We start from the raw sequence: 15,708 nt of genomic DNA on the forward strand, positions 1-15,708 counted from the left end.
TAGTAATGTGCCATAGATGTACAAAATATATCAAATAGTCCTTTTTCTTGTAAACCTGGGATTTCAATTTCAGGATGTTAGTTAACCCGGAAAAAGTATCATAATTCAAGAAAGAACAGGTTTTGTAGTGCAGTGACCGATAGTGAACATATTGCAGCAACAAAAGGACTGTTGTTGAATAGTAAATGATCAGTGTGTCATTGTATCAGAATGAGAATTTAAAAATGCTTAATAAACGTCATTCATACGAAATTTAAAGAGGGAGAACATACTGATTTATATCACACAACTTTATTTACAATATATTTATAAAATTCACATCAGAGATAAGAAATTTACATCTATATATTAATCTTGGTGTATTCACAGTATGAAATATGGACTTTACACAAATTAGACTCTGCGTGCTGAAAAACTGTAATAAATTATTTCTCATTAAAAACATCTTTACAGCAGATATACCAGATACGGAAAGGATGATTTGCGCTGCGACGCGAAGAGAAACGTACTTATTACAGCCGACACATTATTTCCGCTCTTAGCAAAGACACTGAAAATATTTCAGTTAGCTGCAGCATTTCAAGCCGTCTATGGTGGAAAACCCGAAGTAGCAGTAAATAAAGATGACGATGAAGAAGCTCGAATTTAAAAAGACAGAAATATAAAATCCACGGCACTCCCGTTTACGCCTAACATATGCTGCATGAATTACAGTTTCTACATTTTCTGTATCTTCCTTCGTTTTCTTGGTCTAGTTTTTTCCGTAAGGCATCTGAAACAGAAAACAAAACCGTCAGTTAAATTTTCAGGAACAACAATAATTTGCCACGATACAACTGTTATTTTCTGATAGTAATGCAATAAAAAGTACCTCGACACCTCTTTCATGTACATCACACACAATGTGTCACTCATTGCATGACAAAATATTTGCGCACGTGAAGTAAGTTTAGGCGACTTACCAGCAACACCTTTCTTATCAATCGCTGTCAAACTCTCGTAGAGTTCTTTGATGGGATTCACTTCAGGGCCAAGGCCATGCGCCCATATCAACATCATCCGGAAGCCATGTTCTTTGTAGCTGGACGGACCTGAATACATAACATATATTAAATTGACAGTTTGTTTGACTTATCGCTGTTTGTGGCTCTAAGATAAGAAATTTTAAGAAATAAGATAAGAGAAGATAAGAAAGATAAGAGTTGAAAAAAAGAAATTTTAAAACAATTATAAAAATGATGTAATAATGTACCAACGTCAACACTATGGTCTTATGTATTACTAAATGTATGTACCCTTAAATGATAATCTATTTAGACTTATGCAGAGCATAGAGAATTAGGCAAATAATGTCAGCAAGGAATTTTACAAACACGTTTCTTGTAGTGGCCATTTTCGCAGCAGCTGTATATAAATTGCAGTTGTTTATAAGAAAATGCGTTTTTTTGCACGCTACACATTCCAAAAATAACAAAAACACAGAATCTACCAAAAAGCAGGAATATACCAACTACAGTGCAACACATGTGATGGAAGGTATATAGCACAAACCAGCAGAACATTTGACACCCGGTACAAAGCATATCACAGCATGGGAATGTGGAACGAACCACTCAACTTTTGCAGAACATCTCAGAGAAAATAACCACAATCCTACTACAAGACAAAATGATATGAAAATAATTTGAATAAATAATGAAAGACATCTGATAAGATTACAGGAAAATTATCAAATATACAAAAAAAGGCTGAAAAGAAACAACTACTAAATGAACAAGTAAATATGACTAAAAACTCACTGTTTGCAGTGATTGACCATATAATAGACAGAAATCCCAACAAATGTTTACACATCTGATTCCTCTTACAAATATATACAAGAAAATATAGTAATAATAATAATAAAATTATTATTATCATTTTTAAGAATAAATTAATAAAAACAGTAATAAAATGAATTATTTAATTTATTAAAAAAAAAGAAATTTCTCTCCCTCTCTATTACACACACACACACACACACACACACACACACACACACATTCACTAAACAGTTGATTGCAGGAAGCTGATAATGTTGGTAACACTTAGAAAAACAAATGAAACTCTGTATTAAAAAGATGGCAGTTACAGTGATGTGCAACGTAAACAGTGAACTGAAATGAATCGTTAGATGTCCACCTGGTTGCCAGATCAGAAAAGGCAGTTAGCTTAGATATAGTGAATTAGAAGTCACCTGTAAGTACATTTCCATTGCATAAAAAAGTTAAAAAACTGTTTTTAAATCTATAACCTAGATTTGACACCATAACCTACGTGTAAAAACGGACAAATCAAGTAAAATATCAGAACATCCACTGAAGATGCCTTGTAAAAAAAGGTGCAACGCGTCTGGGTGCTTAAATAAGAGTAAAAATTTCGATGTGCAGCATGCAAGAAAGGCATTTTCTTTTAAACAACTGCAATTTATAATTTTAAAAAATGTTTTACAGACCATTTACTCTATTACGTAGCTTTTCGTCAACTATTAAGCACGTCATGTAAATGGGTTTAACGTGACAAAAGAATGACACACATTATCCGACTTCTAACTAAATCATTGAATCTAGTAATTTCATATTCCTTAACAATATTACTAGCAGTATAAGGGTTTGTCTTTCTTTTATTCAGTCGGTTAGGAAGCTCAATTGACCCATTAATGCTGCCGTAAATGACTCCTCACGCTTTCCTCATGTGATTAATGTTTGTCTCTCCCGTTTTGGGCAAAATATACAGCAAAGTATAGGCTCTGCACATTGCGCATCTCACTTTAGATCTGTTGTACAGTTTATTTTAGCTTCTGCTTTTTCAAATATTTTTATTTTTTAAATCGAGTTTTATGGGTAGTACGAGGAGCGTCCATCGAACTTTCAATATTCTTCAGAAGCACCACGTCGCAAATGCTTCGATTCTCTTCTGTTCCGGTTTTCCCACAGTCTATGTTTCGCTACCATTCAATGCTGTGCTCCAAACGTACATTCTGATAAATTTTTTCCTCCTATGTTTAATCCTAATAAACTTCTCTTGGTCAGGAATGTCCTTTCTGCCATTGCTAGTATGCTTTTTATGTCCTCCTTGCTCCGTCTGTCATGGGTTATTTTGCTGCCTAGGTAACAGGACTCCTCAGCTTTATCTACTCCGAGGTAACCAATTATGCTGTTAAGTTTGTAGCTGTTCTCATTTATACTACTTCTCAATACTTTCGTCTTTCTTGGATTTACTCTCTGCCCATATTCTGTTCTCATTAGACTGATCATTCCATTCAGAGGATCCTGTAATTCTTCTTCATTTTCACTCAAGATAGCAATGAAAGCAGCGAATCATATCATTGGCATCCCTTCATCTTGGATTTTATTTCCGCTCCTGTACTTACCTTTTATTTTCATCACTATTTCTTCGATATGTAGATTGAACAGTCTGCTTTACACCCTTTTTAATCCGAACACTTCGTTCTTGGTTTTCTTCTCTTACTATTCCTTCTTGGTTTTGGTACATGCTGTACATTACCCGACTCTTCACATAGCTTACCTCTACTTTCTTCAGAATTTCGAACAACTTGCATCATTTGACATTGTCGAACGCTGTTTCCAGGTCGACAAATAGTTGATTTTTCTTTAGCCTTGTTTCCATTATCAACCGCAAGGTCAGAATTGTCTCTCTGGTGCCTTTACCTTCCCTAAAGCCAAACTGGTCGGACATCTAACACATACTCAATTTTCTTCTCCATTCTTCTGCATATTGTTCTTGTCAGCACCTTGGATGCGTGAGCTGTTCAGCTGATTGTGCAATAATTCTCGCACTTTGTCAGCTCTTGCAGTCTTCGGAATTGTGTGGATGATATTTTTCCGGAAGTCCGATCGTATATCGCAAAACTCATACATACTCTTACATTCTACATACGATTTTCCCCTATGGAATTTTATCTATCTCTTCTGCACTGTTTTATCTCAAGTATTCCAAAGCTCTTTTAAATTCTGAGTCTAATACCGGATCCCTTGTCTCTTCTAAATTGGCTCCTGTTTCTTCTTCTTTCATATCAGACAAATCTTTCCCCTCATAGGGGCCTTCAATCGTGCTCTTTTCACCTATCCGCTCTCTCTTTTGCATTTTACCACCATTGGTTTTAATTTCACCGAACCTTGTCTTGACTTTTCTTGTGCTGAGTCAATACATCCAGGAAGCATATCTTTTCCGATTTCTTCATATTTCTCACCCAGTTATTTCGTTTTAGCTTCCCTGTACTTCCTATTTATGACATTCCTCAGCGACTTGTATTTCTGAAGTCCACAATTTCAGTGAACATTTTTCCACTTAAATTCTTTCATCGATCATCTGAAGTTACCTTCTTTGTACTATGTTTTAATTTCCATCTTCCGTGATTGTCCTTTTTGGAGATATACATTCCTCTTCAACTGTACTGCCTTCTGAGCTATTCCTTGTTGTAGTGCCTACAGTCTTAGAGAATTTCAACCATATCTCTTCATTGCTTAGTACTTCTGTATCCCACTTCTTTGCGTATTGATTCTTCCTGACTAACTTCAGTCTACTCTTCCTCATTACTACAATGTGGTCTGAGTCTATATCTGCTCCTGGATACACCTTACAATCTAGTTTCTGATTCCGCCATCTCTGACTGACAATAATGTAATCTAACTCAAATCGTTCCGCAATTCCCTGCCTTTTCCAAGCGTACCTCTTCCTCTTGTGATTCTTGAACAGAGTATTCGCCTTTACAAGCTGTAATTTATTACAGAAATCCATTGGTCTTTCTCCTCTCTCAATCCCAGTTCCAAGACCGTATTATCAAGTAACCCTTTCTTCTAATCCTTCCCCTACAGCCGCATTCCAGTCCCTCATGACTATTAGATTTTCATCTCCCTTTACGTACTGCATTACGCGTTTAATATCCTCATAAACTTCCTCTATCTCTTCGTCTTCAGCTGGCGACGTCGGCACGTCGGTGTCGGTATGCTGTCTATTCTGAAGAGAACAACCCCATTACTGTACTCTTGCAGTAGCTCACTCTGTGCCACACCTTCCTATTCGTAACGATTCCTACTCCCGTTATAGCATTTTCTGCTACCATATATATTACCCTATCCTCGTCTGACTGGAACACATCGTCTTCTTTCCATTTCACTTCACTGGTGACCACTGCTTCTACACTGAAACTCAACATTTCTCCTTTCAGATTTTCTAGCTTCGTTACCACGTTCAAATTTCTGACATTGCATGCCACGACTCGCAGAATGTTACCTTTTCGTCCGTCATCGAATTTTTTTCTTATGACCACCTCCCCCTTGGCAGTCCCTCCCGGAGATCCTGATGGGGGACTAGTCAGGAATCTTTGGCCGCTGGAGAAATCATGAGACTTTTCAATTACAGGCCACATTCCCTGTGACTACAGATTATGAGTGTTGAATGCAGTGTTTTCCATTACCATATGTATCCTCCTGCCGCTAATCATTGCTGATTCTTCGGCCTTTTAGGGGCAGTTTCCCACCAGAAGGGCAAGAGAGTACGCTAAACATCTGTCCGCTCCTCTTTGAAAAGACCGTTGGAAGAACGAGCGTGACTTCTTACGTCGGAGGTCTTCGGCCGCCAATGCTGTTGGTTTTTATTCAGAATTTAGGCAGAGGGGGGTTCGAACCTGGGACCGGGGACGTTTTGATTACTTACCAAAGACGCTTCTCCTAGGCCACAGGTGTGACATCTAAATTCTATGACTCTGTAACGAAACACAAGAAGAAAAAAGGAAGATTTTTAGTGTGACATCCCGTCGAAAACGGGATTATTTGAGACGAAGTGCAAGCTCGGATTAGGGAGGGATGGGGAAGGAAATGAGACGTCCTCTATGCAAAGGGCGATCCCAGTATTTGCCAGTAGAGGTTTAGGAAAATCACAGAAAAACCTAAGTCTGGATACCTAGGTAGTTATTAGAACTTCGTCCTCCAGAATAAGAGTCCAGTGCTGTAGCCACTTCACCACCTCGCTTTTTTTAACATTTTATCAAAATTGTTATTGTTTTCTTATATTTATTCCGCCTCCTGTAACAAGTAAATGACCTATGCTCCAGTTACTGCGCCAATGAAGGTGAGGTCCTTCGTTTAAATCTGAAGTAATGCCGGCATGTAAATGAGAGAGGATGTAAAACTCTTATTGTTATACAACAGAGTAGAGAGAAACTGAATCGACAACTGAATGTCATTGTATTTAAACGTTGTTAGAAAGCAGTAACACGCAAAGGCATTTCCTTAATACTTCGTGTTTATGAATTCAACAAAATGGTACATTAGCACAAAGTTTAAGGTATTTTCCATAAACGAATTAGAGATACTGCACAGAATAATGTACTTTTCAACAATTACACTCTACATTATTTCACAACTTGCAAACTAAGGATAATCTTTAAGACTTTCCAATCTAATGCTTCATTTGTTTTCCTTCTTTTGTCTTGCTTGCCTCTCTGTACCAGCGTTATTACATGTCTTTCGATATCGTTTATTAATTTTGCAAGAGCTCTCGGATTAGCTCCATGTTCCATCAACCGTACACAGAGCACCAGAGTGTTAGGATCGAGATCCGCACTCAACAGCTGTTTAAACTTCATGCACTTTATTTATCAAATATGGAGCCTGAAGAACTTTTCTCCATTTGGATTACCTGTTGCTAACATTTTTTGCCAGTTGTTTGCTACAAAATTCACACAGTACAATTTGACGCGAAATGACTCGATGCTTGGAACATTAAAGACCACTCATGTTTTATAACGGAATACTTTGAAAAAATCCCAATTTCTAAAGTTTTATTTCTCAGTGCTTTGATCATAGGAAGGGTTATGCTTTCATAGCACACTGTATTCTGCTTCATGCTGTAGCCAGTTTTGCGTATACACAGCTCGTCAGATAGCAAGAAGATTCACTGAATTAGTATGAAAATCTGTACATAGAAATTGACAGAAGAAACATTTGCTTAAAGCCAAGAACCGCGCCAAGAAACCATAGGTAAGACAAAAAGTTTCGAAGAAGTGGAAGAAAGAAGGAAATATGCAATTTCTACACTGAAAGTAGCAAAATATGGGGGTCCCCAATCAGCTCCAGAAGGAAGCTGACTGAGCTAGATCAGAATTGTTACAACAGTAATGTGTAGAAATGTAGCAACTAGAAAGATTGAGGAGGTACGATGTAATGTACCAGTGTAACCACACTTTATGTGGTTGGAGATTACTGTTTAGTTTTTACGAACAATTTCTTTACACTGAACAACTGTAGTAATATTTTAGTAATAAGAATAGGGCAGTTTCCAAAAATGATAAGGTTCAAATGAGCCGAATATGGAATATAAAACTCTTTGGAGGATTTTATAAGCCTACGTTAGCGTATTGTGAAGCTATTACCGTTATTACCATTACTACCGTTTCTGTTTCGACTACTTTTGCTATTAGGGTTACTGGTACTATTGATGGTATGCGGCTTGTCGTCAAATTTACACGCTCGTGTGAGCTATTTGTGTCTTGTGAAGCGAACGTTGAGAAAATATATTGCAGAAAAGTGTTTCATGATGTTTTAGTGCTCTGAGTGATTGGAAAATTAATGTTCGAAGACAGCGTCTCTGCTCAAGCGTATGCTTAAGTTCAGAAAGGAATTAATTCAATAAAATCTAAAGTTAAAGGCCTAGAGCAGACGATAAAGACAGTTTCAAATCAGGACCTTTTTTCTGAACAATAATGCGCAACTAAACGTCTGAGACGTACCACTTGACTCGCAGCAAGAGAATAATATCTCTGACCGCTGCCGTAAACGTTTCTAAGTAATTACAGAACAAGCCATTACAAGTTATTTAGTGTGAAATGTAAGTACTTTCCTAGACAATACTTTAAATAGAATGTGATTTATTGAAGAACTGTAGCTGTAACTAAGTAGTTAGCGAAACAACACATGCTCTACCAAGACAAACAATATTAACATACGTAAATGTGTGCTGTGAACAGGAAGGCAAACGACATAGGTTTCTCATTCAGATCATTAACTGACGCCCCTTACAAAAGGAACCATTAGTCGTTTAACGAACAGAGCCACTTCCTGCTATAATAACCAGTCCATCTTGTGTCTCTGGCATCCCAGTCAAGTTAGCTTGATGAAACTAACATTACGTTCACTGAGCCAAGTAGGAGGCCATTTGACCAGAAAGTAAGTAACCTGAACTTTAGGAAGGGGAAGGAGAACACTATGCGGATGACAGAAGATGAGAACGGTAATGAAACTGTATAAAATCAAGAAATGAGTGAATGGAAGAGGTACTTATGATAACTGTATGAGGCAAGAGGCCTTCTGGGTGCTTTGGATGTGGAGGGCAAAAAATAACTCTACAATGAGAGCACAGGATTTACGATCACTGCGCAAGAAGTTCAGACGACAGTTAAGGACATGAAATGGGCATAAGGGCGTTCCGGAAAACGAGCCGGAAGGGCGTTCCGGTACCTCCCAGGGTTTTTCTAACTCAAACAACAAGTCAGTACTGAAGATTTAAAATAGTACACGTGCATTAAATCCGGTCGTAAGTATAACTTCCCGATGAGCCAGCACCAATGAAGATGACAATGGATGAGCAACGTGTTGTGATGGGCTGTGGCGTGGAGCAAGGTACAGCGTGTGCACGCGCGAGCGATTGCGGGACACACACCGCAAGCAGGGCTTCGTGCCGAAGTTGTGATCGATACAAACCAGTGTAACCTTCGTGTCGACGTTCATCTTTTTACTGTGGCGTTTACGCTACATCCCTGCCCGTGTTTATTACACATTTGTTGCTAAGGTTTAAGGCACAGCATAGGAATATTTTTTTACGGGAGGCTAGCAAATACTGAGGATCACAAGGCAGAATCATCGAACGATGCGCCAGATAGTCAAACAGCGTGAGAACGGCCAGGTGAGTAAGAAGCGTATCTAACTGGAATAGTGGGAGATAGTGGTGATTCAGCTATAACTCCAGGCATCAAGAAACGAATCTTTTGTTATTTATATTTGCTGTTTGAATATGAATATAGAGCTCCAATCGTGCTGGGAACTTGTTAGTTATTATTTAAATATTACTCAGTTCACCAGGAAACGCTGCTTACTAGTTTCAGTTAGTCAGTGCTTATTGATGGGAAAGAAGGAACACTCTTAAGCGCGCTCTGAGAGGTATTTTTATTTAAATATCGACGAAATATCGATTTATCGATAGTATCGTCACTATCAGTAGTCTGGTTTAACTGTCGATAGTCCTATCGTTTATAATGTAATTCTTTTTGAATTTGCGCCTGAAAAATTGTCGGTTCCCGTTACCTCCATGGCGTTTAGAGTGCAGACTGAAAGTAGATTGAGTGGAGGTGTTTATTCAACAACAAACATGATGACCTCTTAGTCGGTCTAAGTTATTTATAAGCTAAGTTCTTAATAAATTGGTCGCTGTGGGGGAGGGGTCCTGAAAGAGGGAATTTTCTTGTTTATCTTTCAGAGATGAAAACTCACGTTTGTGCGCATGTTGTACGGATCAGATGCTTATGGTAAAACACACACACGTAAATAACATGCATTAGTGAATATGCATTAAACTGATTTCCATCTTGAAACGTGTGAGCTTGCTTACCTGTCGCAAGAAATACAAATATAATTAAAGCTGTTGTAATACAGCGCAGTTAGTAGAGGAAAGAATGACCTTTTGAAGATTTGTTAAGTGTTTCTGATTGTACAGTATAACGCATTTTAAAATAAATACAGTTATTGTCGTTATTAATTAAACACACCTGCTACATTCCTCTTCTTCTTCATTGTACTTTCAAGTGTTTTCAGTTGTACATGTTAATGTATAAAGTGATTCTCAAACACAAAACACTGACGTAGTCCTAATGCCCCTGCGTCACTGCTGCTTTTGCAGCAGGCACAACTATCATTCATATGTTGTTGTCGATTAGCGATGCTTGTTCCTTCAAGGGTACACCAGGTCCCGCAACACTGAGTGTAGTAAAAGCACAGCCCGTCAAGTGCCAAGTTTTTCCACTTGTATAGTGGCTGGACATAATCATCAAAGAATACAGTTGTATTTTCATGCTATCTTCTTTCACAGAATTGCAGAGCATATTGATAGGTAATTTGGGAGAATTGTGAATGTTTCAGTGGATGTGAGGCCAAACTGATATCTTCTTGCCAAGAGTTCACTGTGAATGTCAAGGAATGTATTAGCAAAACTTCAAATCCTGTAGATATTTCTTAAGCTCTGGCCCGCTACTGGTGAAACCCCTTGTTTGAAACTTGTGCAGTGGGTGAATAAGCTCACTATTATTATTATTTTTCTTTTTTTCGAGTTTACATCATTCTGCAGCCTGATTAATAGTTTTGCGAGCGTCACGAGAAGGAATTCTGCCTCTAAAGCTTCTAGCTCTATGGGGTATCGTAGGAGGTGACCTGAATGTGCCAACAATGGCTTCTTCCTCACTCATTTAGTTACTTAAACGCCACACAACAATAGGATTATTCTTCATCACGCAACCATATTGCCACAACTTTTAAATCGCTGTCGTGGGCAGCTGTGAGACAAACAGCACAGGAGCAAAGAAGTGTTGCAAATGATGCTGACATGAAACGGTCAATACTTTTTCCACGCAGCCGTTAGTCTCTGTTGGCTGAGGAAATTCCGGACTTCCAAGATTATTTTGTTTATGTAACAGGTGCGTAAACTGTAAAAATCAATCGTCTGTGTGGGATTTTTTCAAGGAAGTGTGGGGTATTAGTCAGTTTGTGAAGTATTCCTTCTGCATTAATGATTATGAACATGATCAGGGAATAGCACCAATTTAAGAGGCCGCTAAAAAAAGGGTAAGATGAAAGGTGAGGGATCAATTTGTGAACTAGATCAAGTGCCGGAGGTGCAACCAAAATAATCTAGAGTCTCTATAAAAATTATTTTTACAGAATTCTTATTCTACGATGCCAGTTGAAAGGTAAAAAAAAGAGCTTGATTCTCCTTATGCAAAAATGATTGCTATCCATATGCAACCGTACACAACTTCGGACCATCAAGGTTTGATAAAAAATTGTTTATGCCTTAGACAGCAGTATGAGTTTCCAGATAAAACCATACTTAAATATTTGCTGAACTCAAAACTATAGGAAGAGATAAACCATAAATTAGAGGAAGCCCGTACAGAATGTAATTTTTGTAGTGTTACAACGGATATGTAAAACGGCAACGTGAGTGAAGGCATAATGACATTGACTTGTCACTTTCTTATAGACGAAAAATTAGTTTCACCTGTATTAAAAGTGACAGAAACTGCAGGTCATCACTACGCAGAATCTATATACCCTATAACTCAGCACCGTAAGAGAGCTGTCACTTACACCGGGAAAAGTGTACGAATACTAGAAATGAAAGTTTGTAAGCTCGCATCCATAATTTTTAATGTATACCTGTAAAGCTTCCAGCTAGACAGCTGCTAGGTTCAAATTAATTTAGTTTGTTTCTGTTTCACTTAGAAAGAGACGTAGTGATATTGGAGAAGAAGTCGAGGGCTTTAGCAAATTAGTGATAAGGAATACGATCGCGGAGTTCTCTACACAAAGAACGCACTTCCTAACATGGCAGATCTTCTTCTGGCAGTGCGTGAGTAGATAAAATTGAAGATAGGGCTGTACCTCATTAAAAACGTAAGTCGATGGGATTCGTATGAAAATCCGTACTAAACAAACGCGATGACATTGTTCTTTGGCGGTCTCGTTCTGGGCGAGAACGACGCAAGGAGATTATCATGGCCAAATGCACTCTCAGAATTTCGAGAAGTGGTTTTCGGTGATGATGCTCTCAACCGTTTCGCCAAATTCTGTCACTATTATGGACAATGCCTCGTATCACTGTAGGCATGGGGACAAAACAACATCAGTATACTATCCATGGGTGGCGATGAAAGAATGGCTGCGGAAAAGGAAAGTTAAATGCAATGACAGCATCACAAGGGCTGAGCTGTATGCACTTGTGCAGGCGAGTGAACCGAGTGAAAAGATGTATGCAGGAGACAAACTGACTGAGAGTACAGGCCACACCGTAGTTCGCCTACCGCCGTACAATTTGCCACCCTAACGCAACTGAACTTGCATGGGCGAAATTTAAACTTTACATGAGGGAGCACAACGTCTCTGTCAACACGTCTGTAGCCAATCCCAAGAAACTGACACATGATGGCTTCAGTTCTGTCACTCTAAACGAATGGGAAGGCAGTGTAGAGAAGTTGAAGAGATGGAGCATGATCACGGGATGCGCGAGCGTGTGATGGATTGACGACATCATAATAAGTGTGAACGGCTCTAGTGAGGACTCGTCCACCAGAGACTCAGCGGAGCGTGAGAGTTCATCGCGGACTGACAAAGCTAATAATCAATCTTCACGTACTGACGCGGCAGAGAGTGAGTGAAAGTGAGTGCAATAAATAGTCAAACTGTTTCACGCAGTATGCAAATGTTGTATACGTATTTAATTACACTAGAAGTATGAATTAACAAACGCCATCAGTACACGAAGTATTTCGGACGCAGTGGGTCCATCATCAGGTGTAATTTGTCTTAATATATGCTTTATTTTTTCTATTGAATGGGGTGAAACGCATATTCCTGTCACGAAAAGGTTTTGTGTTAGGTTACAGATTTTGTAAGTCAGATGCGGAAAATATATGCGAAACAGTGGAAAAGGTGAACAGAGTAAACTTACGCTAGCTGATCAAAAGTATCCGGATACCTGGCTGAAAATGACTAACAAGTTCGTGGTGCCCTCCATCGGTAATGCTGGAGATCCATATGGTGTTGGCCCACACTTAACATTGATGACAGCTTCCAGTCTCGCAGGTATACGTTCAATCACGTGCTAGAATTTTTGTTGGGGAATGGCAGCCCATTATTCATGGTGTGTGGCACTGACGAGAGGTATCAACGTCGGTCGGTGAGGCCTGGCACGAAGTCGGCGTTCCAAAACTTCCCAAAAGTATTCTATAGAATTCAGGTCAGAACTCTGTGCAGGCCAATCCATTACAGAGATGTTATTGTTGTGTAGCCACGCCGCCACAGGCCGTGCATTATGACAAGGTGCTCGATCGTGTGGAAAGATGCAATCGCCATCCCCGAATTGCTCTTTAACAGTGGGAAGCAAGAAGGTACTTATCACTCCACACAACGTTCTTCACTATTCAATCGTCCAATGTTCACGCTCCTTACACATAGTGAGGCGTCTTTTGACATTTACGCGCGTGATGTGTGGCCTATGAGTAGCCACTCAACCGTGAAATTCAAGTTTTCTCACGTCCCACCTATCATAGTACTAGCAGTGAATCCTGGTGCAGTTTTGAATTCCTATGTGATGATCTGGATAGATGTCTGCCCATTACACGTTACGAGCCTCTTCAACTGTCGGCGGACTCTGTCACTCAAGAGACGATGTCGGCCTGTTCGCTTTGGTGCTGTAGGAGTCCCTTTACGTTTCCACTCCACTATCACATTGCAAACAGTGGACCTAGGGATAAGGAGTGTGGAAATCTTGCGTGCAGACATATGACACAAGTGACAACCAATCACCTGACCACGTTGAAAGTCCGTGAGTTCCGCGGAGCGTCCAATTCTGCTGTCTCACGATGTTACTGAGGTCGCTGGTATGGAGTACCTGGCAGTAGGTGGTAGCACAGTGCACTTAATATGAAAAACGTGTGTTTTTGAGGGTGTCCGAATACTATTGATTACATATTGTACCATATAATCCAAGAAAATCTCTCAAACATTTTCTACGTTTTAGTTACGAAATTCATAACCTAACACCAAATCTTTTCATGACAGGAATATGCATTTCACCTCTTTCATGAGAATAAAGCACGTATTAAGACAAATAATACCCGTACCACTAAGGCGCTACTATTGTGCTCTTACAGCCAAATAACAGTCCTCTCTCCTGAAGTCACACATGGTCGGCCCTGCCCTGGTCTTTGGGATACAGTTTTGGTATCAGGGTCCGAAAAGCAGCGTATACAACACGAAAAGTTGTGACCGAAGGCGTTTGTTAATTCAGATTTCCTTTTTTTTTTAAATACAGTCACGTTTGAATCTGCGAAATATGGATAAAATTTTAAAAAGATCTTACAACTTTAAACATAGCTGTGTGCAGCAATCCTGAAAATATTTTTTACAGGAAAGAAAGCCCACTGGTTGAAATGGATTTTGTAGTCGAATCGACCATGGTTTCGACTCCTAAACTAAGGGATTTAGGAGGTTGGGGATTCATGTTAATCAACTGCTTTTTGTGATAGGGTTTAAGTAGAAATTTTGTATTTTTAACGGAAAACTTAATTTCTTTTTGCAAAGACGGAGTCGGATATTCGTTTAGTTAGGAAATATGGTTTTCCTCGAAAAATTGTAAGGTTTTAATTACATATTCACTTTTACTGGTAACAATAAGCGAACTACCTTTGTCGGATTTTGTCACTAAGGCATCATTTTCTTTAAGCTTCTTATTAATAGCTGTAACTAATCTCCTCTCGTTGCTTACAGTATTTTGTACAGTGGTTAAATTTTTATTAATGATGTTACATACATCATAGGCTATTCTGGTTTGTCGTGAATTTTCGGCTTTAGTATAATCAACACCAGTTTTAAGCTCTACAATCAGATTTTCTATGACTTTTGTGCCTGCTACACACCCACAGTCTCAAAAACATGCCTTTTTTCATTCGTCCATACACAGAGCTGTTACCTGTTGATAACCTCAATGTTGAGATAAATTTGATTAAAACTATCGCAGTTAATAATGGATACGAACCCACGATAGTAGATGATATCTTCAAGCAGCAAACTAACACCAGAGTTACTACTCTCGGTTCCTAAAGTACCGAACAGCAAGAAAAGAAATATTTTTCCATTCCGTTTTTAGGGTCTATTTCTTACAGAATCCAGCACCTCCTTAAAAACAAATATAACTGCGATGTTACATTCTCCACTAATAATAACCTGAAAACCAATCTCCTTCACAACTGAAAATCAGTATGTTCCCCTTTGTCACATTCAGGAGTCTATAAAATCATTTGCGACGCATGTCCTTCATATTATATAGGACAAACAGTGCGAGCTTTTTCAGTCAGGTATAAAGAGCATCTACTGGGGAAAAAAGGCACTAACATTCATAATTCTGCTTTCGCTGATCATTTGCTGATCACAGGCCACAAACCTAAGGAATTAATGCAATTAATATTCTGTACACAGAGGAAAAAGGTCGTAGACTTGATATTCTTGAGGAAATGGAAATATTCAAACTCTTCTCTCTCAATGATAACCTCATTCTTAATGAACAGTTACAATTACGTAACAAGAATTTTTTCAATTGCTTCAAAACTTTACTGAAGTATCCTTAAAAGATATTTTTCATTTATGTCATTTTTCCTCGTGTTTTTTTCTGAAATGTTGTTTTCCTCCCTATACTCTCATTGTAGTTTAATCACTTACTGTATTTTACTGTAACAAATTACTGAAAAAAATTTCTTACTGCTTTTAAATTGTAACATATCTTTATACTATAAAATGTTTAAAAGTTGTAGATACATGTGCTATACAAACTGCTGTAACCTTTCTATTACGTAAAGCAGATTTCATCAATTTTCATCACTAG

General features: G+C 38.6%; 1 protein-coding gene across 6 annotated transcripts in view; it reads right to left on the minus strand.

Moving 5' to 3' along the window:
• Positions 1–272: 272 nt before the first annotated feature.
• LOC126281896 (ankyrin repeat and death domain-containing protein 1A-like) overlaps positions 273–15,708 on the minus strand; it is a 713,288-nt gene continuing 697,852 nt past the window's right edge. For all 6 annotated transcript variants that reach the window (XM_049981216.1, XM_049981218.1, XM_049981214.1 and 3 more), the window contains 2 exons: positions 963–1,091; positions 273–772 (listed from right to left, as the gene is read on the minus strand). In XM_049981216.1, the coding sequence (XP_049837173.1) occupies positions 690–772; positions 963–1,091 (212 nt within the window). In that variant the 3' untranslated portion in view covers positions 273–689. The remainder of the gene's footprint in view (positions 773–962; positions 1,092–15,708) is intronic.

The sequence above is a fragment of the Schistocerca gregaria genome, chromosome 7 (genome assembly GCF_023897955.1).
Source record: "Schistocerca gregaria isolate iqSchGreg1 chromosome 7, iqSchGreg1.2, whole genome shotgun sequence".
Lineage (NCBI taxonomy): Eukaryota > Metazoa > Arthropoda > Insecta > Orthoptera > Acrididae > Schistocerca > Schistocerca gregaria.